Here is a 26,489-nt window from a genome sequence, read left to right on the forward strand (position 1 = left end):
CGTTCGGCTAATTCTTTGTTTTGTTTGATAAAGCTTTATAAACTGTCAAGTTTTGATAGATTTCAAACTACATCTTCCATTGTCAATGAACTCATATATGCGCTTCATGACTATTAATGCAATAATCTACTAAAGTTTTCCGCCCAAGTGTGTTAACTGATGCTACAAATGATTCTGTAATAAAACAGCCAGTATTCTACTATCTCAATAAGCCACTCTAAAGCGGAAATATCATAGAAATCCATCCTTTCATTTTCTGGGTTATTTATGTCAAGAGAGGGGAACAAAAACGGCAAAGAGAAACAGGAAAATAACCACTATCGGTTAATTCCTTTCAGTTTTGATAGATTTCAAACTGCATCTTACTCATATATGCGCTACAGACTCTTAATGCAATAATCTACTGAAGGTTCAAGCGTGCTCAATGATGCTACACAATTATACTGTAATTAATACGGCAAGTAAGCTTTTAATTTCAATGGATTGTCGTTATTGTCGTATATATATATATATATATATATATATATATTTGACCTTTGGTGACCTCAATGTTCTTTGACCGTCTCGGAAAAAACCTTTATTACCCGATGAGGCGCATAAGTGGACTTAGTCTGGACTTTCTGGCGATATCGTGTGTCCCTTGTTTACAATATCCTTGTTTACAAACAAGGATTCACAAACACACACACACCCACCCACGTACACGCATACGTCATCATGATTTCCAGGTTACGATTATTATCGCAATCAAAACAATGTAACATGATAGATCTCATAAAATAAAGAAATACCAGCAAGTAATACGAGTAAGCCAATAGTACAAGCAAATAATAGAAGTACAACTAAACCAGAGGGAAGTTCAACACAGCGGTTGCTTGCCTTTAAAAACATCACATATGCAGCACACGAGTAGTATGCTAGCTAATAACGCTGGCTGATGTTCATACTGCAGATGGAGAGCAGTATAAATCTAAACCGAGTCAGTGCTTACATGGTTTGGTGACTGGGAGTCGTGTCATAATACCACAACGATGAAAGAAAGAGGGACATTGTTTGTTGTTGGTAATTTATTTTGCATGCTCACTCTATTAACAAAAAGCTGAATTGGCATTTGTAATATTTGACCTGATGATATTAATCTTTGCATCATGTTTATGTAAGACTTCTGGTGTAATTTTCATTTAATTCGGATACGTGCCGTTTTCAAGATTATAAGCAGCTGAAATTATCACACTTTGAACGCCACCAAAAGTGAGCTGGAAGCAATCAAGTGAAATCGCAAATTTTTTTTTTCTTTCTTTCACTCAAATTGTCCCTGGCTTTGAACTAAAACTTTATTACAACTTAATTCTAAAGGTGTTAGTCAACAAAAATATGAAAACTAAACATTCAAACTGTATAAATGAATGCAATTTAAAACAAAAATCGTCAGTGTGAAACTATAACATTACACTTGTTAACTTTTAATTAAGTTAACTTTTAATATAGCGTATTATCAATTTCGAATTGTATTACCCCGAACCCTCACCTCACCTCACATCACATGGATATCAATTACATACTTGGAAGATGCTACTTCTTGCTGAATATTATATGTATATAAACTATGCATCTTGCATCATGTATATAAACTATGCATCATGTATGTAAACTATGCATCATGTATGTAAACTATGCATCATGTATATAAACTATGCATCATGTATGTAAACTATGCATCTATATATGTATATAAACTATGCATCTTGCCGTATTCTTTTCAAGATATCTTACAGCCTTCTATATAATATGAGCGTAGATTGTTTTAGTTAACAGACAACGTCAAAAAGAAGTCCCGCTAAGACCATGCAGCTGCTATCGATAATAGTACTGTTGTGTATGTTTATGACCAGCACGAAAAAGTTGTAAATAAGCTTACCTCTAACAACCCGGTTTAACCGGAAATTGTTCAATAGAGCCAAAATACTGAGTAGTTAAACATGTATAGGACGGTAATCACCGTATGAATTGTTTTACTCTTTTTTAGTTATTTGACTGTCAAATTTAGCCCGTCTCTATTCCAGGGACTGATTAGGAGATTCACCACCTTCAGAATAGTATACTCTTAGCACGCCACCTGTGGGGGCAATACTTACGACCTTTAATATACATGCTTGGGATTTTAAAGCATACCGTGAAATCCCCGGATCGTCTCCACATCGAAATGGTTCATAACAAGTTTAATATAAAATGATAGTGCTTTGGACTTGTACAAGTTTTAAGGATGACGCTTTCCTCAACACGTTGTATCTCTTTCCTCGAGTAAAAAAAAAGTTATGCCACTCATACTACTGGTTCTTCTTCTGCAGTAAAAGCTTTATTTGTAGTCGAAGTTAACTTTCGTTTCCTTTCTCTCTCAGATTTGATAGACGCTCTACGTACTTTATCTTCAGTAAAAAGGGCCTCGAGATCAGATATGGTTTGAGGTTGATGGCGTCCTTTCATTTCTGGCAATACCAGTACTAGCAAACTGGGCACAATTGCGACGGTACCAAACAATATCATTGGTACTTGTGGAAGACTGTTCTCCTGTGCAAGAAACCAAGAAGAATCGTTTTTTCTTTGCGTTAGCTTGTTCAGTTCGTTCTTGCATCCAAATGATAATAAATACAATATGATCAGCAAATAAATCCAAACTATAAAAAAAAAATAGGACAGTAAGAACCAAAGACAATGCGATTCATTTTAAAAGAAACATATCCATGAGTAGAGAATGTTTTTGTACTTTTTAACATCTACATATACTCCTTTGTGATGTTTGATGATTTAACTAAACATTGACTGATTTTGATTAGATTTGATTGCACCTTGGTTGAATGTTAGTAAACACAACAGCACGCAAACACACAAAAGACATACATTTATCCAAACGTTGGAAACAAAATCACCGCCTGACAGGAAGCAAGTTTACTTTCACATTCCATTTGTTTTTCATGTTTTTGTTTCCCGTTGCCCATGCCAGCGACCCACCAACTTCTTGGCAACTCATTTTATTGGGTTGCGGCCCATGGTTTATAGAGCAGTCCCGAAAGTGATTTAGCTTTATACCGTACTCATTCAACAGCTTCACGTTTTGTGAAAGACAAGAGAATTGACCTTGGGGAAAAATCAAATTTCACAAAGCTATAACTATTCGACATTTTTTTTCTCTTTTTATAAGTCATTTCTCAAATGAATATTGGTATTTCATTTTTTGGTAATTTGAGTCTATTGTGATGTTTAAATAGGAGTAAACAACCTAAACCAGCATGGAAAAAAATGAAGCATGAGAGCAGTGACAAGGAGTGACCGTTAATGGTATCAATCGATAAGTCAGATTGCACATTATTTTGCCCAGCTGTCATGTATCTAAAACATATGAAAAAACTTACCAAGAGTACTGCAAAGGGGGCAAGTAAAGCACCAACACGGGCCGCAATGGCGACCATTCCGATCCCTTTGTTTCTGTTTTCGAAAGTATACAGAAAATAATTATAATGATATACATAATATATATATATATATATATATATATATATATATATATATGTCAGATATGATTTGAAACTTCCTTTTAATTTCGCTATGTTAAAGAAGGTAACTTTGATCACCTACTTCCAATATTTGGCTTTATCAGTTGGTTATATTGTCCACAGTTTTATTGGTGGTAGGAACATGATTTTCTACTAACCTCAATATTGAATGCATACCGTAAACCAAGCTGTGGTCGTGTGTGTCACTCAGAAACTACATTGCCTCATTTAAAAAGAGCTCGATGTTTCGGAACAATTTCATCATATTTATTTTAAGTCCATCACGATAGCGGCCTCAAATTTTAATATGCTGATATATTATTGCTAACAGTTTTTATACATAATTTTCTGAAACTTTTTTCCAGTGTACTACATTATAAATGTGTCATTTGAGGCCATGCAAGCTATATATATTTCCCATTAAGTTCTGTGTTGCATGTGAGGATCTGACCTGATAATCTCCGTATTAGAGTTAATAGTCCAGTCACTCCAATTAACGAACGTCACCCTGTTCAAAAAGGTCATATCTCAAAAAATTCATCAAGTGAAAATGAATTACAAACATGGAACTGATATTATTAGAGTTATCCAAAATAATTTTGTACCTAGAGTCATCCTTTAAACTTTTCAGCACATTGAATGGGTCTCGTAATTTTGTAATTTAACGTCACCTGTAAATATACATAACTCCGGTTCGAAGTTCACGGCTCATAAGTAACTTGCTGGAGTTTGTACGGAGAGTCATGTGACAGGAACTTACCTCACGACAGTTGGAAATATTTCAGAAGCATAAAGGCAAACGATGGCGTAAGCTACCGCTATTGAAAACTTTCCGAACGTGGCTGTAGTGACTATTGCTACTGTCAAATCATTCCCTGTGGCTGTTGAATGTTAGAATAAAACGGGAAGTGTAAATATACGCCAGCGGTGCAATACGTAAGGGCTGTGGAGCCGGGTGCAGCGACGTAGCTAGGAATTTGAAAGGGGGGAGCACTTTTTGCGATTGATATGGATTTTCAAAGTTGTAGGCACGACTATCTGAGCGGAGCGCCACCATCGCTTGGCGCGGAGCGTACAAGAGAATTTTTGGTTTTACAAACCCCCCAGATGGCCGGAAACGGCCCTTCCCGAATGTTCATTCTGGTTCCCTGGCCTCTTGCTAACTTGAGACACCTCATTCAATATCACTTTTAAACCCCAAAAACAAACGAGTTAAAATAGTACGTAATTCAATAATACATAAGCAAGGTACACAAGGGCGGCGGAAGCACTTTTAATCTGGGGGGGGGGGCACCGACGTCAAGGGCACTTTGCAGAAATTCGATTGGACTGATATTTAGTACCCTTTATAAATTTTATTGTATTATCTTATTTGCGTATACACATCACTCCATCAACGCCCCCCCCCCCCGTCTTAGTAGTCTTACTTTTCAACTTCTGATACTTGTAGATACAAAGATAGGCCAGAAATGTCTTTGATACAACCATAGCCAGTAATTGTCTTTGATACAACTGTAGCTAGTAAATGTTTATCGAAAAGGCTGTTTTGGAACTTGGAACGCCGATCGTGACAACAGCAGGCAACAAAGTGCTCCAGCTCTACACTATAAAGTCTGTTAATCAACGATAGGCTTATTTGACTGTGGAATGTTCTCAACTGAAATTTTATCTGCGTAAACGGGTTCTTAAGTAGATGTTAAAAAACTGACAAGATCGTATACTAGTCTTTTTCGGCGGGTATAGAGTATTGAATGAAACGGCACGCGATATGAATGACAGCCTAGATGACAGAAGAATAGGTCACCTAATTTAGCCATAATCTTGCTACGTTCATTTCAATAGTTTTTCCTGTCTAGGCTCTTAAACTCGTCCAGCAAGCTTATGGATTTGAATTATGGGTGTTTTAATAAAAAAGATAACTTGGCCAAAAAAGTGTAGGCCCGGGCCTACAGTGCTACATACTGGCTACGCCCCTGATAGTTCTAAATTAGGATTAGATCTCTTACTGAAATATCGCTGACCTAATAAGGTGATCAAGAGTACAAGTTTTATGTAGAAAAAGGGCACATTTTTAACCTGAGGAAAAGTGGGGGGCACTTGCCCCCTGTGCCCCCCGGTTCCGCCGCCCTTGAAGGTACATGTACAGAGTAGTCTTACTTTTCAACTTCTGATACTTGTAGATACAAAGATAGTCCAGAAATGTCTTTGATACAACTGTATAACTGTTTAAGTTAGCCTAATAAGAGAAGGCGAGAGCTATCCGACGATTGCCATCTGATGCAAATTTCTCAATTGTTTTCTCAACTGAAAAATTATCTGCGTAAACGGGTTCTTAACTACATGTTAAAAAACTGACAAGATCGGATACTATATAGTCTTTTTCGGCGGTTAGAGTGTTGAATGAAACTATCGTGCTACATACTGGTTACGCCCTGATCATATGATATCATTATCAGCAGATTTTGTTTCCTGTTTAAATTCTTTTACATATTCTTTTACATAATATATCAGAAAGACAAACATAGTGCTCTTTTACAAGTTTTCCAGTAGGATGATTCTTGTTTATTGTCCAATGTCTGGACTTTAATACATTTGACGAACTTAACTGATGGACAAAATAAACTTTCATATTTTGTAATACAGCCACATATGCAGTGGCCTAAAAACAAATATCGTTATCGCAGTGTATTAGCAGTGTAATAATTATTTATAGGAAGTGCGTATCACGTACGATTGCTAGCTTAGCTTCATAACATGCTGTTCGTGCAACAACTTAGGACGACTCATTGAACGAACGTTGTCGACGTTGTTGTGCATACAGTTCGTGACATTCCATAGAGTGCGGTTAGGTAGGCAATATGTATTTTATTACGCAGAGGCCAACTGTAGGCTTGTAATTGGCTATAAGCTAAACTTAGCTAATTGCATCTGCCAAACTAAGTAAGTAGTTGAATCAGTAGGCGTGAATGTTACTACGATTACAATCGAGTTAACGGAGCTGACGAGTATTCAAGATCAAAAGAGCACTGACAAAATACCATGCTAAAAAAACGACAGTTTAAAAAAAAAAAATCGACACTGAAAGGGGGGAGCGGTCGCTCCCCCTGCTCCCCCCTGGCTACGTCCCTGGCCGGGTGAGGGGGTTTTAATCCCGCCCCCCTAACATTCAAGAAGAAGAAGAAGAAAGAGAGGAGGAGATATACTTCAAAGACATTTCAGAGTTTTGACTTTGGAAAGAAGAAATAGACTGAAACACTCTGATAATGTTTCAACATTCGGGAGAACCAGGGCTCTACCCTTTTGTCAGCTCCGTGTAACCTAACCCCGTAAGCAAATACCCTCCTTCGTCTCTGCATTTTCCAAGAATCTTTCGAAACGAGTGGTAAAGTGAAGTTGGAATATCTCTCCAATGCATGTAAGACTGGATTATAACATACAGGATTAATACCGAAAGTGATCTGGATGGCATGTCCCCCCCCCCCCCCCTATTATATCCTTATAATACTAACATATTTATTCATTCAGTACAAAAGCATAACTTTGACCTCCGGGTTTGAATGTCACGGTACAAGGGCCATGAAAGTTCAAACCATCAGTTTGCGTATGTTCGATAGGGTATGTCAGCCGACAAAAAAAAAATCCATGCTCTCTGGACCTCGGATTGGTGACGGATTTTGTGATACGTAAATTCTATCATTTTATTGGAAAAACATCAATAGCGCCATCTAATTTGCGCACACTTCGCAAGCTCAATGTCCTGATATATAATTAACTACGACCCCATTATTGGAGTCTTATTACAAGTCATGTCACACTCTTCACTCTTTCCCTGTGTACATATATACAGTTCTCTCTCATACTTAAAGGGACGTTGCAGTAGAGCAAATTCGGAGAAGGCTGCTTTGCTCAAGTTTACTTCACAGGGAACCTGGTAAACGCAAAGATTATATGTAAAAAAAATCAATGAATGAATGTAAAGCTAACTGAAAGAGATCGAAAAACAAACGGTTGTAAATCTGTGCAGTTCAGGGGCGTAGGAGGGTATTTTTGAGTGGGGGGGGGGGGGCTGAAGACTGATGGCCGGCCTGGGAGGGGTCTAAGGGGAGGTGGTGTCCCTCTCCCCTTTGGAATTCTTTGCATTTCCAGGTGGCCTCAGATGCAATTTGGTGCAATATAGCACACTTCATCACCCACTTCATTTTGTAAACTTAATTTTGTATTTTTACCTGGCCTTAGATGCAATTTGGTGCTCCAAATGAGATTTTTTCTCATTTGGAAATAAATAAGGGGTTTTCTGACTTGCGAAGCGGGGGGAGGGGGGCGGAATGATACTTCCGCCCCTCCACATTTTTCACTGGGGGGGGCTGGCGCCCCCAGCCCCCGGTTCCTACGCCCTTGGTGCAGTTACTTCAGCAAAGCTATCAATGTTTTGTGATATTTGTTTATATGTCATATTTGAACATCATACAAAAATAAGATTTCTATAAATACTCCGGTTTAGGAATTTTTCCCCTTTAAATAATGTTAAGTATCTGCAATAATCCTTGACGGCTTATTAAATAATCACGTCGGGTCCTAAATCCTCATCTTAATTGTTGTTCATTTATCTTCATCATGAATTCCAATAACACACCAAAAACAAATGTTTCGTAAGTTGAGACCAGCGTGGACAAGGATAAAATGAACACTATTTCCTACGGAAACTTTAAAGAACCATCTAAATGTTTGTATCTTTCTGTAAAGATAGGTAGGGTTCTGTCGATATATTTACAATTAGTTAATATTTTTAAACTTTACAACAAAGTGATAAATTACTTCAATATCATAATTGAAGAATTCAACATATTGCTGTAAAATGACAAAATTATTAGGCCTATTTCTCAAATGTCATCTTTTTAACAATTGGCAATAAAATGAGGAATTATGCTCAGAGAGTCAACATTTCAACAATTTGTAGCTGAAACATAAACTTGATCACACAAAAATATCAACATTATGTAACAAAATGATTAATCACACTCGAATCAGAATGTAATCTTTCAACAATTTGCAGCATTACGATGAATTGCAGAGAAAGATCTAAATCATTTTAACGGCATCTTAATGTTCCTTGGCAAATTTGTAGTTAATAATGATAATAATTTATTTTGTAAAGCGTAAAATCCACAAAAGTGCTTTAAAACGCTATGTAACAGCAATTATGGAAATATAAAAATATGAGACAAAATATGTATTAAAAATGCAGAATTAAATACAATATAAATGAGTATGAAAAATAAAAAGCATGCACGTTTGAGTATTGCACATGAAAGAAATTTAAATACACAGTTTAAATATTGCAGTAATGCTGTCAGTAGTTGCATTGTAAACATGTGATATGAACTCATTGGATTGTTACTTTTCCCAATAATTTGTTGCTTTTGAATGACTGTCTGACGCAATGGTCTGCGTACTAGTGTCTCAGTATTTATATGTAAAACGTTAGGTTTGTACCTACAATCGTTCCGCTTAAACTCACCTGTTTCCTCGGGTATGAAGGACACACCTACACAAGCCATACCAGTTACCAAAAGAAATATGAATATCGGCCAACGTCTTCCAAACCTGTAGGATCATCATATAGGAGAATGTCTTGGGTAATATTAATACTATTTAAGAAAAAATTATCAGACAATCATTCAGCTACATTGAATCACCCTTAGACGAGTACTAAAAGCACTGACAAATCAAACTAGAACTTATATTAATTATGATAGTAAAACAATCATAAACAAAATTAAACTTGAAAACAAAAACAGAAGAGAGAACAACTGGAAAGCTGACAGTATTATACTACAAATTAATTTAGGAAGGCAAAGTTAAAAAAAAAAAAAATTCTAGCTTCATCACAAGCAAACCATTCATATAAAGAGCAAATGCAACAAGGTTGTTAATGATGTTTAATCTTCCGAAAGAAAAATATTGACAATATAATTGCAATTTGGATGCAAACCTGTAACGTGTTAACACAAAGGATGAATTTTATTTTATTTCAGTATATTATTTTCTAGACTGCTTTCATTATTCCTCTTTGTAAACATTTTCTTCTGCTACTAATTACTATAGTTGAAGAGCCTCATCTACTCTCCTACCATCAGCCACCCTTCGCCCCTCCCCATCCACACCCGGTCAGGGGGCATGTCCTTCTTCTATGTAAGATGTGTCTATAAGTAGACTTACCAAACTACGATCCCCGTAGCGAGAAAGTGAGATGGAATTTCTACGGCCCCGGACAAGAAAACGTTCAAGTATGGATCCCCGGCGATGTGACCGGCGTTAAGAGACAATCCATAATAGGAGAAAGCGGTTACAAACCTGTAGGAAACGTGCAACATACTTATGAAATATAAAATCAATATGATACAATCTACAAATCCTCATGATCAATTTCCAGTACTCAATTTTCATTTAGCATGCTTTCATTTTGGATTCAAAGAGCCCGTAAGTGGTTATCCTTGATGTTCAAAAAACAGTGGCATTCTGTGGAATTTTAAGCCTATAAATATTAAATTGATATTAAAAATCTTGTCATAAACTTTATGTATCTTGCATAAGTAGGTCAGAATTTTGAGATAATGATACACTGGCTGTTAATCAGAAGAGCGCCACCGATCCACGCATGATTTTGGAGAGATATTAACAAGTCGATTGAAGCTAGTATATGTGTAAAGCAGCATGTTATACCAAATAATGTCCAAACTGCATTCAAAACTCGTTACGCGTTGGTCAACATTCTCCAGGCCTTTAGCTAATGTGGTTTGTTACCACTCCTGACTATCCGCTGCTTGCATTCTTGGCTATGATTGGCTCATATGATGTCATATGACCATCCCTAAAAATCCGTTTATCACCCATAATAACAAATATGATGTATACGTAAGTTGACTAAACCTTATCTCTTTCTTCTGAAAATTTCGTCGCCCGGTCACTTTTCATGGATTATATATTCACGGGCAAAAAGGTAATCGAAATGGTTCTTTCAAAATATGATTTTGAAGGGTTAAGCCGGCCGCACAATACACAACTGATCATTATCCGATGCAACTCTACTGACGTTACGTTGAAAATCGTGGATATTTTATGATTGAAAACGATTTTGCTAGCTTAAAGACTCGTCCGCTTCAGTCTGGAAAAATCATGAACATGTAGCGATTTCCCGACTGGCAGTCGTGCAGTGTGCGTTGATTCACGACTGAAAACTGTACAGCAACAAATATAAGCAACCACCCGAGCAAAACTTAGTCATATATCTCGACTTACCACAACATAGATAGTACCAGCGATACCAATGACATCTTACAACCGTTGAATAATTCCAAATAGGAATTTGGTGTTGCCTTGCTTTGTCCATCTTTTTGTCGAACTTGCTTGGTGTCGACTGCGTCCTTTTCGCTATCACAAATGACCGCAGTGTTCGTCACCTCATTGACACCGTCACTGTCGCATCTGAGACTCGATGTAACAATCACCTTGTGGTCATGTTTCTCTGTTGTAGATGATGACTGTCTTTGATCTACACCGTTAATATCTTCTTCCATTACTACGTTTCTCTCATACTGAAACACTGATTCTTTTGCTTCCGTCTTCCCTGATGTATCTTCTGGAACGAAATTGATTTCCACATTCCCTTTACCATTGAAGTGAGCAATCTTCTTCACAATCGCAGTAGCCTCTTCATAGCGACCATTTGATAGTAACCACCGTGGAGATTCCGGAACCACCCTTTGCAAAAGAATTACAGGAAGGCAAGTTAGAATTTCGTAAAAGTTAACCGTGGGGCAAAATGTAAAGAATGTCCATTAAAAGCCTTACATAATTATAAGAAATATTTGACAAACTGAAGACTCCTGAATCAGACATAACGTTCGCAACAGTTCCAACTGGGCCTAAACATATGAGCAATGTAGAATATATAGTTGTATAAGGAGTTATTAGAGAACATATACACAATTCAACTGTTATAAGAAACAGAAACAGTGGTACCTTCCAACAAAAAAGGATGTAGAAAATATGGCTCATTTCTTCTTTTTTCTTCGTTGACTTAATTGACTAATTTACGTTTATATTCGAAAAAAAAACCTTCTGCCACAACCCTTCCCTTTCCACCTTGAACATGACTTGCCCTAATGCTCTGATAAACGGATCATAATCATTCAGCACAATCCAAATGAAGGCAATATGACGTAAAGTTAATCCCTTCCTCACTCGCAAAACGTGTAATAACAAGTGTAAACCCTATATGAATACGTTTGGTAATTTTTAATCTATTGTTTCCATTTATCTATACATTTGGGTGGGTGCGTAGTTTCTTGATGGGTGTGTGAGAACTAGTGATTTGTAACGGTACTACACCGAAGGCGCAAGACACCAGTCTTCTTACTGCGAGTGAAGTCGATCTATAAATTGTTTGCCACATTAGGTATGTATGTTTTATGCATAACAGAAAAGGTTCATCGCAACTGAAAACATGGGTTATTCTGATATATATGATTGTTCCACCATTTTCCTGCCTAAATCCCAATATCTCGTTTTAAAAACTCACTAGTTCCCTGGGACTAAATCCAAATTAACATCTAACTTGTGACCGAGTTCTCGTTTTATCTACCCGATACTCATAGCTAGTACAGTAACTACTGTTCATGTTCCACAACCGTGCATCAGTAACTACTGCGCTGTGTTCGCAACACGGTAACATGTGTTACAGTTGGCACAGTAATTACTGGAAAGTTGAACACGTTGAACTACGAGTCCGACAGGTAAAAATTTGCAGTAAAATATTTAATTTTTTTTTTAATTTTGTAAAATTTTAAATTTAAATTTTTTTTTTTTTTTAATTTGCAGTAAGAAAAAACTTGCAGTAATAACTGTGCCACCTGTTACACATTTTACCGTGTTACGAACGCAGTGCAGTAGTTACTGATGCACGGTTGTGGAACATTAACAGTATATAGTTACTCTACTAGCTATGAGTATTGGCTGTTTTATCCTGAATTTGTTACGGTTCCTTATATGTACTTTAAATTCCAAACATATTGATTACGTATCTACCTTACAACACGCTTACGAGATTGACTATAGTAATAATAGGAATGTGTCTTCGCAGAGCAGAGTGTGTTCCATTGCTGTAAGACTATACGTGCATTTATTCATCGACAAACTACCCGTTTAAATTCATGTTAAGCGGCGGTGTTTCGCATTTAAGTCACTCTGTACCTCAACGATATTGTGTAATTCAAGCAGTCTCCAAATTAAGGACTTTCTTTTAAATATATATATATTATATATATATAATATATAGATATAATATATTTAATATATAGATATATTTAATATATGTATATATGTGTATATTTGTATGTATGTATATATATGTATGTATATATGTGTATGTATATGTATTAGTATATGTGTTGTCTTACCAATAAAATATCGGAAGAAATAAGAAAGGAATGGATATTGCTAGCTGAAGGTACCGCCAGTCACGGATGAAATATGCAATTATAGGTAGCGAAAGGATTCCACCGGCCCAAAAATTCATCATACAGATGAAAGAATACGGTCGCCATCGAGGTGTAAACAGTTCAGAAACCATTGTGTAGACAGGAAGCTCATAACCCTGTAATAAAACAATCAAGTTGGCAATCTGGGTTTCGTTTTTAAATAAAAACAGTTCATCGAACTCAATAATGTGAAAATAGCAGCAATTTGGCTGTTTGATGACTATGGAAATAGAATACATCGTTTGGTTTTACTTCTTGCAATCATAAACATAGCTCACAAAAATAAATCGATATAAATAATAAATAATTTAAATGATCAATTGGTTACTAGTACTGATTTGATCAAACAAAAGAAACGGTATAGCCTTTATTATACCTGATCCAATACTCCTATAAAGAAGCGCACGATGATGAACATTGTGAAAGATGATGAAAATGCCTGGATTGTACCAACAATTCCTTGAACAAACAGCGAAATGAATAGTATTGGTTTTCGACCAAATCGATCGGCGAGATAGCCGGCGAGGTAGGAGCCAACCATTACACCAACCATAAGTACAGTCTGCGAAATCTCAGCAAATCCAGCCTGATCACAAACAAGATCCCACTGCAGGTCAAATCAGAAGAAACGGATATCAGAACAGCAGCGAAGGGTTCAGGTGCGTAGCCAAGGGGGCGAAGGGGGCAGCCGCCCCCCCCCCTTGAGCCTATTTTATATTTATTTTTTTAATGTTTTTATGATATCGCTAGTAATTTCAAAAGAGAAAATGCTAAGATGCAACTTACAAGGCCTGGGAAGTGCCATTTCCAGCGATCTGGGAGGCATTTTCAGCCAAAATTTTATTGTACGCTTCGCGCCAACTCATGGTGGCGCTACGCTTAGATAGTATGCAATGCCGTATCTACGGCTCTGAATTTTTTTCTACATTTTCGCCCCTCCGTAGGCAAATTCCTGGCTACGCGCCAGGAAGGGTTCGATGATGTGTGTTTGGGCAGGGAGTTGTTATGGAACAACTCCCTGGTTTGGGGCTGAGTGTTCAAACTTGGAGGGGCAAGTGATTGATCTGACCAAACTGATACCTCAAGAATTTTCCCCTAATAAAACGGGTTCACTGTTCATAATATGTTTTATCATGTCATATATCTCCAGAACAATACATTTTAAACACAGGGTTATTAAACGATTAATAAGTTACTAATAAAGAGAAGCTGCGGGATTAAAACAAACAATATATATTAAGCCCGACGTACATTGCCACGACTGGAAGTTACCCGATTCAACTCCAAGATCGTGACGTAGGTTTTGGTAGTCGTCTTTCGGTCTTGCATCTGATCCCGGCGCATCGGACGACTTATTTTTGGTCATATGCAAAGTTGCATCCCTGCATGTGTTAAGACTGTGCAGTTTTATTCGTATCCACTACGGCGGCTGCCGGTCGGGAAAACACTGCATGTTCACTTTTCCCGACTCGGACTTCACACTGGCAAATTCTTAGTCAGTCGTATAGTCTTAAGTACACGCACACTGTCCAGACTTTCTATGTTTTTACACATATATAACATTGTCGAGGTGAGTTGGGTCGCGATCAGTCGTCTAGCGGTGTGCGGTGTACGGTCTGCGATGTGCGGTGGGCGTTGTTATACTGAAACGGTACTCTGTGATAATTTGGAAATATTACCTCTCCTACACAGGGTCACGTATAATTCAATGAAATTTAAAGCTTAACAGCAAATCTTTGCCACGGCAACTTAAAATACAAAGGCAGTACATTATGTCAATGTTTGGATAAACATATATTTGATATATCTAAAAAAATGTTTTTTACAAGGAACCAATAGACATCATTACACCGGTTACCTGTAACGACTGGTTCACAATATTCAGCACCTATTTCTCCTTCGACACTTTGAACAAAGGTGGTTTGTAAGGAGTGCTTTGACAATTAATCTGTCTTTGGCTTCGGTGTAATCTTTAAAAAGAGAAGACTTCGAAACATCACATTTCAAGATGAAATGTCGGTAGGCACCAGCCGTGCAATACGGTTGACGAACAACTTCTTCTCCACTTACCTGGCTGACAATTGTCGAACCATACAGATCGTCTGAGTAAAACCAACCATTTTCACAAGAGATGGACGAATTGCCTTCTTCACTTTCTCCACATTTAGCTATATCGTAGCCAATTTGATCGGTTACGTGCGCCCATTCTGTATCGACTGACGCTGGTTTGCACCAGTGGTTCGGGGTTGCACCCAAAAAGACAATAGCAAATATATGCCAAGAAGCTGGTAGTTGTCCGATAGAACAAATGATGAAGAAGATGAGAACCTGGCCTCTTCCGTAGTCTCCTATTCTACTGTAGGCATCATCTAGTTGGACGGACATCTTTTGACTGGATCAGGATGCTGCCGTAATTGAATTTACCTACGAAAACCAAAAGTGTTAAAGGGATATTATGGGTGGCTGAAATGTTGAACATTTCTGCATCTTTATGTCAAAATCCTCACACTCATATAACTTTTTGTATGGCGAAGATATGAAATTGTCCAATATGGTGATATATATTTCAATTCAACCATAGTTAGGAACAAGATCATTAGATCGAGGTTATCCAGTAACAGTTTGGAATTTTTTTGTGTCAGTTGAGCGAAGTGTTTTATCTCTAATTTACCTTTACTAACCTCATAGCGGTTCCATGCGCACTGCAGGGAAACAAACCATATTTTGGTGAACGTTCACGAATGGACGAGTTGACTACACCAATATTTCGAGGGGTCACGATAACGTATAAGTTTCGTTACTCATTTCAAAATAAAACTGACCTACGAGGTGAAACAGGAGTCGTGTTAAGTTTCCATAAAATTGGTTATGTATTTGATTATGAAGGTTTATCTCAAAGAAATTTTCTTTTGAAATTCATGTTCCAGTTTTCTGTTTAGCGGGCAAGATTCAAATTTTCGTGACAGAAATCGACAAAAAGTTGCGAGATCACGGGGTCAGACTCCCAACTGATAAACCTCTCGTTACAAGAGACCGGTCAGCGGTAGAGGGTTCAATCAGTGTGACGCGCTTCTTTGATTTGAGAGGACAAGCTACCTCAAACAAACTTTCAAACCAAATGAAACAACTGTGCATTCTGTACTAATAAATCCAGTATTCACATGTCTTTCCAGAAAAGGGCACGTTTTGATTTCATTTTTTTCTCGATATTGTGTTTTCTAACTACAACTTTATTTTCAAAAGAGAGAATTTTCCACATAACAAAAGAACGCCATCACCCCCCCCCCCCCTGAATGTATACCAGCATTATTGGAGTTATGTGCATACATGGTAGTGCAAAAGATGGAGCAGTCTACACGTTCGTAATGATCATACTTCCTGTACAAAAATCTCAAACCATTTAAAAAACCCGACATATTCAGAAAATCAGTTAGGGCGGATCCAGAAGGGGCTCAGACCTCTTTATCTAATGTTACGTTTTTGGGGAGGGGGCGGGGAGGAGAGTGGGGCAATGAAAATTAGCTGCAAACATAATTTTGTTCAAAGTAACATTTAGTACGCATTCCTCGTGGGTATGTCTTTCGTTTTCTGATATTTTCTTATGCACCGCTTTTTATGCAATTTCTAGACCTACCGTTGCTTGCCTCTTGTAACTACCAGCCCCCCCCCCCCCCTTATACCTATACCTCTCCCCGACTTCCCTTCAGCCAAATCATGGAGCTGCCACTGCCAATCGGTTAGTCTTACAGTTTTGCATTACCAGATGAAATAGATAAAAGGGCGGTCCCGTAGGTTGCACATCACCAACATAAGAAACTATAGTGACAACAGCAAGGACACCATAATAAGCCTTTCGTATCCCTCGATTTGGGATATATCATAGAATGAAACTAAAGAATTCTAGAAATAAAATAGAAAACGAAGGAAACAATAGGAAACAAGAAAACCAACATACGACACCATAAGAAACTTCTGATACTCTTCATAAATTTGGCACATATCCTATGTAATTACAATCAGATCACGATTGGCTATTGCCGACACTGCAACGACACAACAATAGTAACATGACGAGCTTTTTTGTTATCCTACCATTTTCCTATTGCCGTAATTTACATTATTACACAACAAACAAGACCAACATAAGAAACTAGTAACAGCAACAACGACAACAATATCATCATAAACCCTTCATATCTCACGGTTATGACTCTCCATATTGTGCTTATACCATGAGCAAATATTGCTTATCGTAATAGCTAACAACGGCCTTAACAACAGCAACGTTTAACTACCCCCAAACTGGTTTGTGTAAACCAATAAAATGTGAACAAGATTCGTCATTCACAACAACCGAGTAAACGTCAACAAGTCCGGTTTTGATATCCCACAATTTCACGGTGATATATATTTATAGGGATATTCCCGTGGCTGACAATGTGGAACTTATGTGCAAAGGAAAAAGAAAAATATTCCATACTGCTAGTTGACAACTTAATCTCCAGTCTGTCTTGTCCCTTAGTCACGATAATGTTGATTGAATGGAGTTTATTTTGACTGACTAAACCTTCGATTCTTCCCTGGAGTTAATCACAGTATAGGTGGTCTGTGACGTCATGACGACAACATGTCCTACAAAAGGTTAACTATTTTACTACAATAACATTGTCGATTTGTCCTTGAAAAATTTTGGAATGCTTGATTAGCCGTCAAGATTCTTTGTATTAAGAGTTTGATTAATATGCGAATTATTTGTAGAAATATTCTTTTCCGCCGTGAATAAGTGAGTTAATTACAACAATAAACATCACAAAAGCATTTTCAGTTGAATTTGTCGTAATTACACGCGCACAAACAACAAGAACAATAAATAGTAACTACAAGCTTCTGCTAACTTATTGTTTCGAAAATCCCAAACATGTAATTAAAACGAGACCTTTACATTCATTAAAACACAAACAATACAACAGGAACACAAAAACGAGACGACAAAAGGTATAATCAGTGATATTTAACGGTTTGTCGATCCCAGGCACTCCCATGAGTTAGAAAATGTCCCCAAAAGTCATTTTGTTTTGTAAATTTAAGAGACCTGTTCAATTGAATCCCATGATGATCTAGGCTGTCTCTTTCATCCCACCTGTGGATTAGTTGATGGTTTGAACAGCTGGACGACAGTGACACCTTGACCTTTCAGTTGGCGTATGAAAGACTGAACATGCGTATAACGCTGTAACTCCATGGTATGACCTTAGACTGGAATATTGGAGTCTTGGTTCAGCTATGTACTTATTGATGAAAGGACATGCAGGCCCGCATAGCTAGACTCGGGCACGGGAAGTGGGAGCTCCCCCGAAATGTGCCCTCCTCATTGGTCTCACGTTATACAGGTCACGAATATTGTCCCTCGCCTTAAATTGTTGCCTTCGCCATCAATCCGCTCAAAGTTGGAATTCCTGGCTACGGGCGTGAGGAAATTCCGATACTCCTACCTTACCAATGTAATACATAAACATGGACTACTTTGAAATAGATCTTATTTATATTGTCATTGAAATGAATAATTCCTAAGTGATAAGAGAAAATAAACCAAGTCAAAAATAAATAAATAGGTCCGTCACTACCAGGGACGTAGCCAGATGGGGGGAGGGGGCAATGGGAGAAATCGCTCCCCCCCCCCGCCTTGAGTACCCCGAAAATTAAATTTAACTAAAAGCAGTGATTTTCAGTGAAGTGAAGTTCACCGTCTGCTACGTAATACAATTCTCTTATTATTGTTTATTTCCTGCAAGCGTGGGAGGCTTTTTTGTGGCAAAACAACTTCTTTGTACATCATGGCGCTCCGTTAAGTGTAACAATGCATCCTTTGTGACAAGTGCCCCTTTTAAAACTCTGCCCCTCCCCCTCTTTTAAGTTTCTGGCAACGTCCATGGTTACTGTACTTTGTTTTACATTCAGGCCGATTTCCCAAATATGTACAAACGGCACTGCACAAGTTGAGGACAGTATATAACCCTGCAGTTCATTTTGTCAATACCTACTTCAACTGAAATATGAAAAGATCAAGACATATATTGATATACAAGGATAAGTAGGGGAAAAATCAACAATACAAGCAACAAGTTTGAAAAATAAGGTCCCGTGAAAGGTGACGTCAGAAACTTAGCTGGGTTTTGGCGACCTTTCCCAGAAGAATTACATTTTTGTGGTAGGGTCATGCTCAACATGAGATTTAAGCCTACAAACTTTTAGCAGTATTTTGAAGGTTCTAGTAAAGCTATTATATGTGTATATAGTCCATATAGTTACCGTTTAGTATTCTCCGATAGACTATGTATCAAGGATTATTAGTTACATGGAACTATAACACTAAGCCATTTGATTGCTTGGTACTCTAGCTCTTAGCAGAGAGCCTCAGCAACGTTGTAGAGATCACACCTAGGTTGACCAGTGAAGGGGTAGAAACATAATCCGGTTCACATCCCCGCGTTGCCCAGCTGTTGCTACGTCTAAGATTCAGATCAAGATTTTATTTCGTTTCTGATAAAGACACGTACAACACAGAGAACGGACAGTAAAAGTCAGATATATGATGAACAGTACGTAGGAATAAGGAAATGTGAATATCAATAAAGCAAAAAAATTAAAACTTAAAATAATTTTGAGTCCTCATAAGCCAAGACTGTAGGCTTTTGCACAAATCATAAACAGAAATTAACTCGGAATTAAATACCCAAAAATTACTGATACTTAATAACCATAATAAACGCATGCACAGTATGTAAACTTATGTAGACAAATGTTTTTTTCAATAATATAAGTGGTAGGCCTAGTCTCCTATAGGTTAATTCAACCAAAATATATAGCGTAAGCAATGTATATTATATACATACCAAATTCTGGCAGCAGTTCTGTCTTACAAGCTCTCTTACAGTATATTAACCGGGTAAAATCTGATACGATTTCCAATCCACGATCCATGTACAATTTCTGTCTCTACGATACAGTAATATTATTGAGTAGCCTAGTATGAGCTTATACCGCATACCTCATAGTTTACGCCGTGACTGGCGTTGAACTTTTATTTCCGCTAGTCCTTGAATGACCCGCTAGTCCTTGAATGTTGAATGACTGGTTTCACCAGCAGTAAATGTAGCCGTGTATTGGATTAAGCCTAAGCGTTCACGAGTCGATGACTTGTATAGCAGAACAAACGAAACGACCAGCTCCGACTCAGAGATCTATTCTCTTTGGTATGCAGCACCTGGGAGGATCACGATGCCTAGTATTTCGCTGCACTTTGTACGCTAACGCATAGTTCAATAACAAGTTCAATGAGTTTCTGTTTTGTTTTCTATTGTTATGCTTTTATTGGACCGGAAGGATTTCTTCATAACGTTTGAACTAAAACCAATGTAAACACCACTCCTTAACTTGCACCACTGCTACTGTATTCGCGTTTCTACGTGAAAATCAGGGTTTAAACCGGTCAGTCATTTCAAGTTGACACCTACATTTTGACATCTATATAGATATAACTGAAATTGTTGTCCAAGGTTGGGATTATGTAGAAGTTTCGGGCTGAAAGTATAATGGTGTCAGAACCTTCACTTTGTCTATAGTTCAAAGTCGTATAAGGCAGGTCTTCAGCTTGTATCTGTATTCATGCTTCAGAAGTTAACTAGTACTGCAGGTCACGCTAATCGCTATCATAGTTAGGCTTCTTCTCTCGGAGACACTATCCGAGCAATAGATCGCCCACCGACTAATGGGTAGTATCTAGTATTCCATCTTCAAGGTGGTACTGAATTGACGCCCTGGTAGCGTCATGTTCATACGGTTACAGTCGCACTGTAAGGGGACTGTAGTACGTACAGCTGTTACACATCAAGGGTTTTCATTAGCCTACTGCTGGCTCTAACCAGGGAGTTGTTATAACAACTCCCTGTTATAACTGGATAGTCGCATTGAAAATGGTTATAAGGTTAAGGACAAATGCAGCTTTTCATTTGATACTGTTCGTTCTCTGCGACCTTTTGACGTAAGGACACCAGGGAATTGCTGGTATAATGAAACAGTGAAGCTCAGTGAAACGTGAATTTATGGTATGCAGCGTGAATCTATACAGAACCAGGTGTTCAATGATGCGAGTTTGTACATATGTAAAGGTAGACTATGAGTAATGGTTTCCATAATGAAACCAGCAGTCAGTCACATCAAGTTTGAAAAGCAGATCGACGTATCTATGGATCTATAGAAGGTAAAAGTGAAACTGGCCACTTGTTTGCAGGGTCGTCGCTAGAGGGGGTGTGGGGGGGGGGGTCTCACTCCCCAAACTTGGTAAAACTGACGATAGTTGGGAAATTTGAGTGCGACAGTCAGAATTTCCGGCTGTCGCACTCTTATATACCTAACCCTATTCATATATTTCTGTGATTGTGAATGACCTAAAATTGAACAATTTCGGTTAAATTTTAGCTTTATTGAGTCATATTTCCACGTTTTCCTAGCCACTTTGTTAAATTGTATCACGCGATGCTTATACTCCACCATACAAAACTTCGTATGATTTTGAATATTCTAAAACTAAAAAATGCCTAATAGAACTACTGTACAAGGTTCGCCAGCTTCAATTCGGTTTATTCATGTACTAATTTTGCTATTGTGTGGGTTGACCCTGTTCGCCAGTTTCAAGTAAGTTCAGGATATATATTATCTCTATGATATATAATAAAAAAAGGTCAGCTAATCTACGGAAGCTTAAAAGTGCCATCAACATAACAAAAACTTTGCCCCATAAGTTGACATTTTTCAGTAAATTGTTTAGATAACAAGATAAAATCTTATAAGAAATCTGCAAAATGTTGGATTGCTCAGTTGCTTAACTGAGCAATTGAAAAATTTTCTGCAAAGTGTTTAATTGACAACTAATCGTTCAACATTTTTCATGTGAGTGATACATACCCCCCCCCTATTAATATTAAGCGCGCTAGGAAAAAGCACTGTAATTTTGGTAATTCACTATGTCGTCGAATATAATAAGTTGGAAAAAAAGTTTTCCCGTTCGTTACATTAAGCTTTGTAGTTAGTAGTCTATGTAGCCTTCAAGCAGATAACTTATACTCAGCTGCTTACTTGCTTAACCAGAGTGATTAATAAGTTTGTGAAGTGGAGGCCAGTGGGTACAAATGTATCGAAAAAAGTTCGGAACAAAAGTGCAGTCGCGAAATATGGGGTGTCTGACTGACAGTGACCTCATCGTTTACGGGTAGCGTGGGGGGGGGGTACAAGGTAGCAGTCGGAATTTTCTGGCTTCAAACCCATCCAGTTCGAATTTCAGCAACTACACTCCCCCCCCCCTCCCCCAAATCATCAGGCTTTAGCTACGTCCCTGCATTTATGTATTTGTTACAAGTCTTAGTACCCACTCCATTTATTTACGTTTGACAATGCTTACAAGGGAAAACGGGGGAAGGGGAGGGAAGGGGAGATGAAAGGTGGATATTGAATTTCTTGTAAGTTTAACGCGGAAATCAGGAACCGTTTCTATATATTTTCTGTCGTTGTTGCTGCTGGGACGAAACTGTTGCAGCTCACGCGTGTCTAACAAATATAGTTACCTTTGATGCTTATACTACAGCATAGGCGTAGGAGGCGGGGTGGGGTGGAGGCTGGGGGCAGCCCCCAACCAAATAATGTTGTGAAAATTCGGGCAATATGCTGAGAATTTTTTCGGGTACCTACTGAAAGAAAAAGGAGTTTCAATGTGTTTTTCGATGGTTCAACTTATATTATTATTATCATTATTATTGTAACGACTTCCCCAATAATTATAACCAATATGAAAGGGTGATAACACAGTAAATGATTGTATGTTATTGGCATACGATGTAATAACCGATGCATGCCTATATGATTAGCACATTAACATGTTGAACGCTGGCGAAAAATTGTGGTTATATTTTTCGGGCAAGTTGTTACAGACCCCCCCCCCCCCCCCAAATCAAATTTGGCTCCTATGTACTACAGTAAATGAAGCAAATGGATGGCGTATAAAAAAAATCACAAAGGAAACTAGTTAAGATTGGGAATAGGTACTTTACAGCAGTTGGTGATGTTACTAAGCCTACATAACGATCATTTGATTTGATTCGATTCAATATCATGGTTCTAACTTAGTTACAGGATTATAAATGGTATCGACAAAAAAAGAGGAGATAATCAGTTTTGGAACATTACAGTGGTGGAAGCTGAATGTATTACATACCAGTAGAATATGTAGAAGTCGTATATGAAGGACTATTATCTTCCATAGATATGTTCTTATCATTAATGGTGATATAGAGAAGTTATTAATGTGTATATTATTATATATATCTTCAAGCGCGAATCAAGGAATGCAGGGTAGTTTCCGGCCCCTCCCCATCGCCTTTCAACTCCACAAGAGAATTAAAATGTTGTTATTTACACACCCTCGCGTATTGACCAATATTTATATACTTAATTTGTAGCTGCAATATGTGATGTAATGTGATGTAAATAAAATCTTATACAGCGCACTACGCGCGATGCATCTGTGCGCTTTACAAACAATCTAGAATATACAATGACATAAAATAGTAAATACATTAAACAGTAAATACATATACCATATACAGATATATACAGAAATATGGGACCAAAAAACGATTAAAAGCACTGGTGAATAGTAAAGCGATAAAACAGATTGACAACAAATCTACAGATTGCACTATTTCACGTCTAAATTTTGTTTCTGGGAGAGACTCTACGCCATACATTAGGTGAGCTGGGGTGGGGGGAACCCATATATCCCCTACATGGGAGTTCGCATCAACGATCCCGGGCTATATTCCCTTCTTTGTAAAATCATTGATCCACCTTTGGTCCACTCCAGAAAGTGTTATGCCTGTACCTCAGTCAGTCATGGGAATTTAGAACTTGACTTGAAACCTTTCGAAATCTTGTGAACTGCCCCACAGTGTGCAATGGACAAGTTAACAAAACATTTTCGAACGGAGAAAACCACATACAGAAACATTAATCATTTTCTCCGTCAAACAAGAGTTGTATTGAACGTGACTCTGATTTTTAGCGATCCTGTTTTCCTCACTGTCTGCCATATTTGATTTTGGGGGTGGGGTGGGAGTGGAGGGGGAGACCGAACTACAACAGACAAACGTAGCACCAAAGTAAAACACATCCCTTGGACAGTGACATGCGCAAAAAGGCAAGGACAGGGGGCGATGCTCCCCCTCACAACCCCCTCACAACCCCCCCCCCCCGACCTGAGTACTTTTTATATACAAGTATAGGTGAATATTATATAACTCTGAAGGGTCTACACCTTCTTTCAAGCCAATCCACACACAAAATAAACAGCATTTATGAGCACAACCTTGCGTTTAGACCTAACAATACAAACCTGAGCATACTCAAAATGCATCATTGCGTCTAAACTTTTATGTTTTATGTCATTTATTGGGGGGGGGGGCACAGGGCCACACTTCTCCCATAGAAAAAAAAAGCTTGATTGATCCCTGGCCCTTCCATAAAAGTTTTTCATACTCCTATGCCTAAATCAATCTGGGGAATTTATTACCCCCCCCCCCTCCCACTCTGCGATTCTTGTGCACGTCACTGCCCTCGGATATGCATGCTACAATACAGACAGACGAAAATGAACCTCTAGTTTTATACCTTCTGTTCCCTACCAACTGGATACAAGTCGATCATTTAACACATCGGTTGTACTTGAAAGGGAACCGATAATGACAGCCATACAGTAAGTCATCCGTACAGTTAAATATTGAACCTTCTTTTACTGCTACCATTAGACCTTTGGTCTCATCATAACGTGTTATTGCTTTTATAATATCTCTCCATGTATATGACTCTCGTGGATTATAGTTACTACAAAATCAGTATTACAATAGAATGATGGAACGCCAACTGATACTAAAAACATATGTAACGAATTAGTGGACTTGAAGATTACCGGTATTGGCACCAAGTTTTAGCATGCTACGATTTGCAAAAAAATTTGAAACACACTTTCGCGGCATCGTAGCACATCAAGTCTAGAGCAAAGGGACAGTGGCGAAGCAAAGACCCAGGGGTCCCGGTGCAGGGATACAAATGGACCGGCAAACGGAGAATCCATACAGGGAAAGTGATTTCTTTATACTTGACAATTCCCAGACGCGCTGATATGGCAATATCCGGCCCTAAAGAGCTAACTGTGCCCCTTTGATATTCTGACTACACGCTTAGTATCAACACTACTGCTGCTACAACGAATGAGTGGTTAGTTTGTTCGGTACGTGTCAACGGGCTCCTCTGTGGACCGGGGACCGGGGACTGGGCTCCGGGCGACAGCCCAGTTTGCCCCCACTGACCTATAATAACGCCGCTGGTATAAGGAAGAGGAAATTGAAATGGGTTTTTCAAATAACTTTGTAAAAAAAGTCATTCTCTTTGATATAAATATTGCAGCATGTCTGCCATCGGAATATCACGTGATTCCGCAAAAAAAAAAAATTGCAATCGTCACACATCACAACGTCTTAATTCGCTTCTTTACAAAGAAGATCATGTTGAGGGCTGTCTACCAGCTCCCTACAGGATCATGTATAGCAGCACCAGATACTCATAGCTGGTACATTAGCTATACTGTTGATGTCCTGTAACACATGTTACTGTGTAAAGAACACAAAGTAGTAAATACTGATGCACGGCTGTGGGACATGAACAGTAATTGATGTAGCAGCTCAGGGAAATCAAGTTAAACTTTTAGTACCTACACAAACTATCCTGCAGGGTGACTTCTTATAAAAAACAGAAAAGGATAAGTTTATAAATACTTGGCTGGTTGAGCTGCCTCTTGGATAGCGCTGAGGGTGAAAGCTGTGGTGAGTCAGAGAGGGCAGCAAGGCAGCAATGAAACCATGGTTTACGGGAAAAATAGTACTTCTTTTCATTTGTTTTGAGAATCCATAAAAGGATGACTACTCCTCTCCTCTCCTCCCCCACCACCCCCAACCCACCACTCCTCTCCCTCTTGCGCACATTCCTGGGTAGGCATTCTAATTTGCATGATTAGCTAGATCTTACAGTATTTACATATCCCGGTCATTTTCTGTGATGTTATTATTGCTGCATAGCTGAGTCTAAGAATCAGTGAACATATCTTACTTTCTATGAATACTTATGGCTTAGAATACATACGAACCATATTTATTTATGAATATGTATGGCCTAAATTACAGAATAATCTATCAATAACGGTGGCTTAGCGTAATTACGAATATGATGAATCTATGAATTTCTGTGGCTTACAAAACTAACATAATTCACTTATTTATGAATTTAAATAATATAT

General features: G+C 38.1%; 1 protein-coding gene and 1 long non-coding RNA gene across 9 annotated transcripts in view; one reads left to right on the plus strand and one right to left on the minus strand.

Annotated features, from left to right (window-relative positions):
• Positions 1-20,981, minus strand: LOC139973210 (organic cation/carnitine transporter 2-like). Of its 8 annotated transcripts, none has more exons than XM_071979733.1 (11): positions 20,139-20,971; positions 19,400-19,599; positions 15,161-15,514; positions 13,467-13,697; positions 13,010-13,206; positions 10,851-11,312; positions 9,771-9,905; positions 9,070-9,155; positions 4,312-4,432; positions 3,411-3,483; positions 2-2,568 (listed from the first exon to the last, which is right to left on the minus strand). In XM_071979733.1, exons 3-11 carry the CDS (start codon positions 15,473-15,475, stop codon positions 2,323-2,325), a joined length of 1,866 nt encoding a protein of 621 aa, XP_071835834.1. In that variant the 5' UTR covers positions 15,476-15,514; positions 19,400-19,599; positions 20,139-20,971; the 3' UTR covers positions 2-2,322. The 8 variants fall into 8 exon arrangements, with proteins under 8 accessions (XP_071835836.1, XP_071835834.1, XP_071835831.1 ...); XM_071979730.1 differs by having other exon boundaries at positions 19,400-19,630; XM_071979729.1 differs by having other exon boundaries at positions 19,984-20,971.
• LOC139973212 (uncharacterized) overlaps positions 13,630-26,489 on the plus strand; it is a 21,720-nt gene continuing 8,860 nt past the window's right edge. The window contains exon 1 of the long non-coding RNA XR_011795161.1: positions 13,630-13,749. This is a non-coding gene — a long non-coding RNA (uncharacterized lncRNA). The remainder of the gene's footprint in view (positions 13,750-26,489) is intronic.

Source organism: Apostichopus japonicus, chromosome 9, assembly GCF_037975245.1.
Source record: "Apostichopus japonicus isolate 1M-3 chromosome 9, ASM3797524v1, whole genome shotgun sequence".
Taxonomy (NCBI): Eukaryota; Metazoa; Echinodermata; class Holothuroidea; order Aspidochirotida; family Stichopodidae; genus Apostichopus; species Apostichopus japonicus.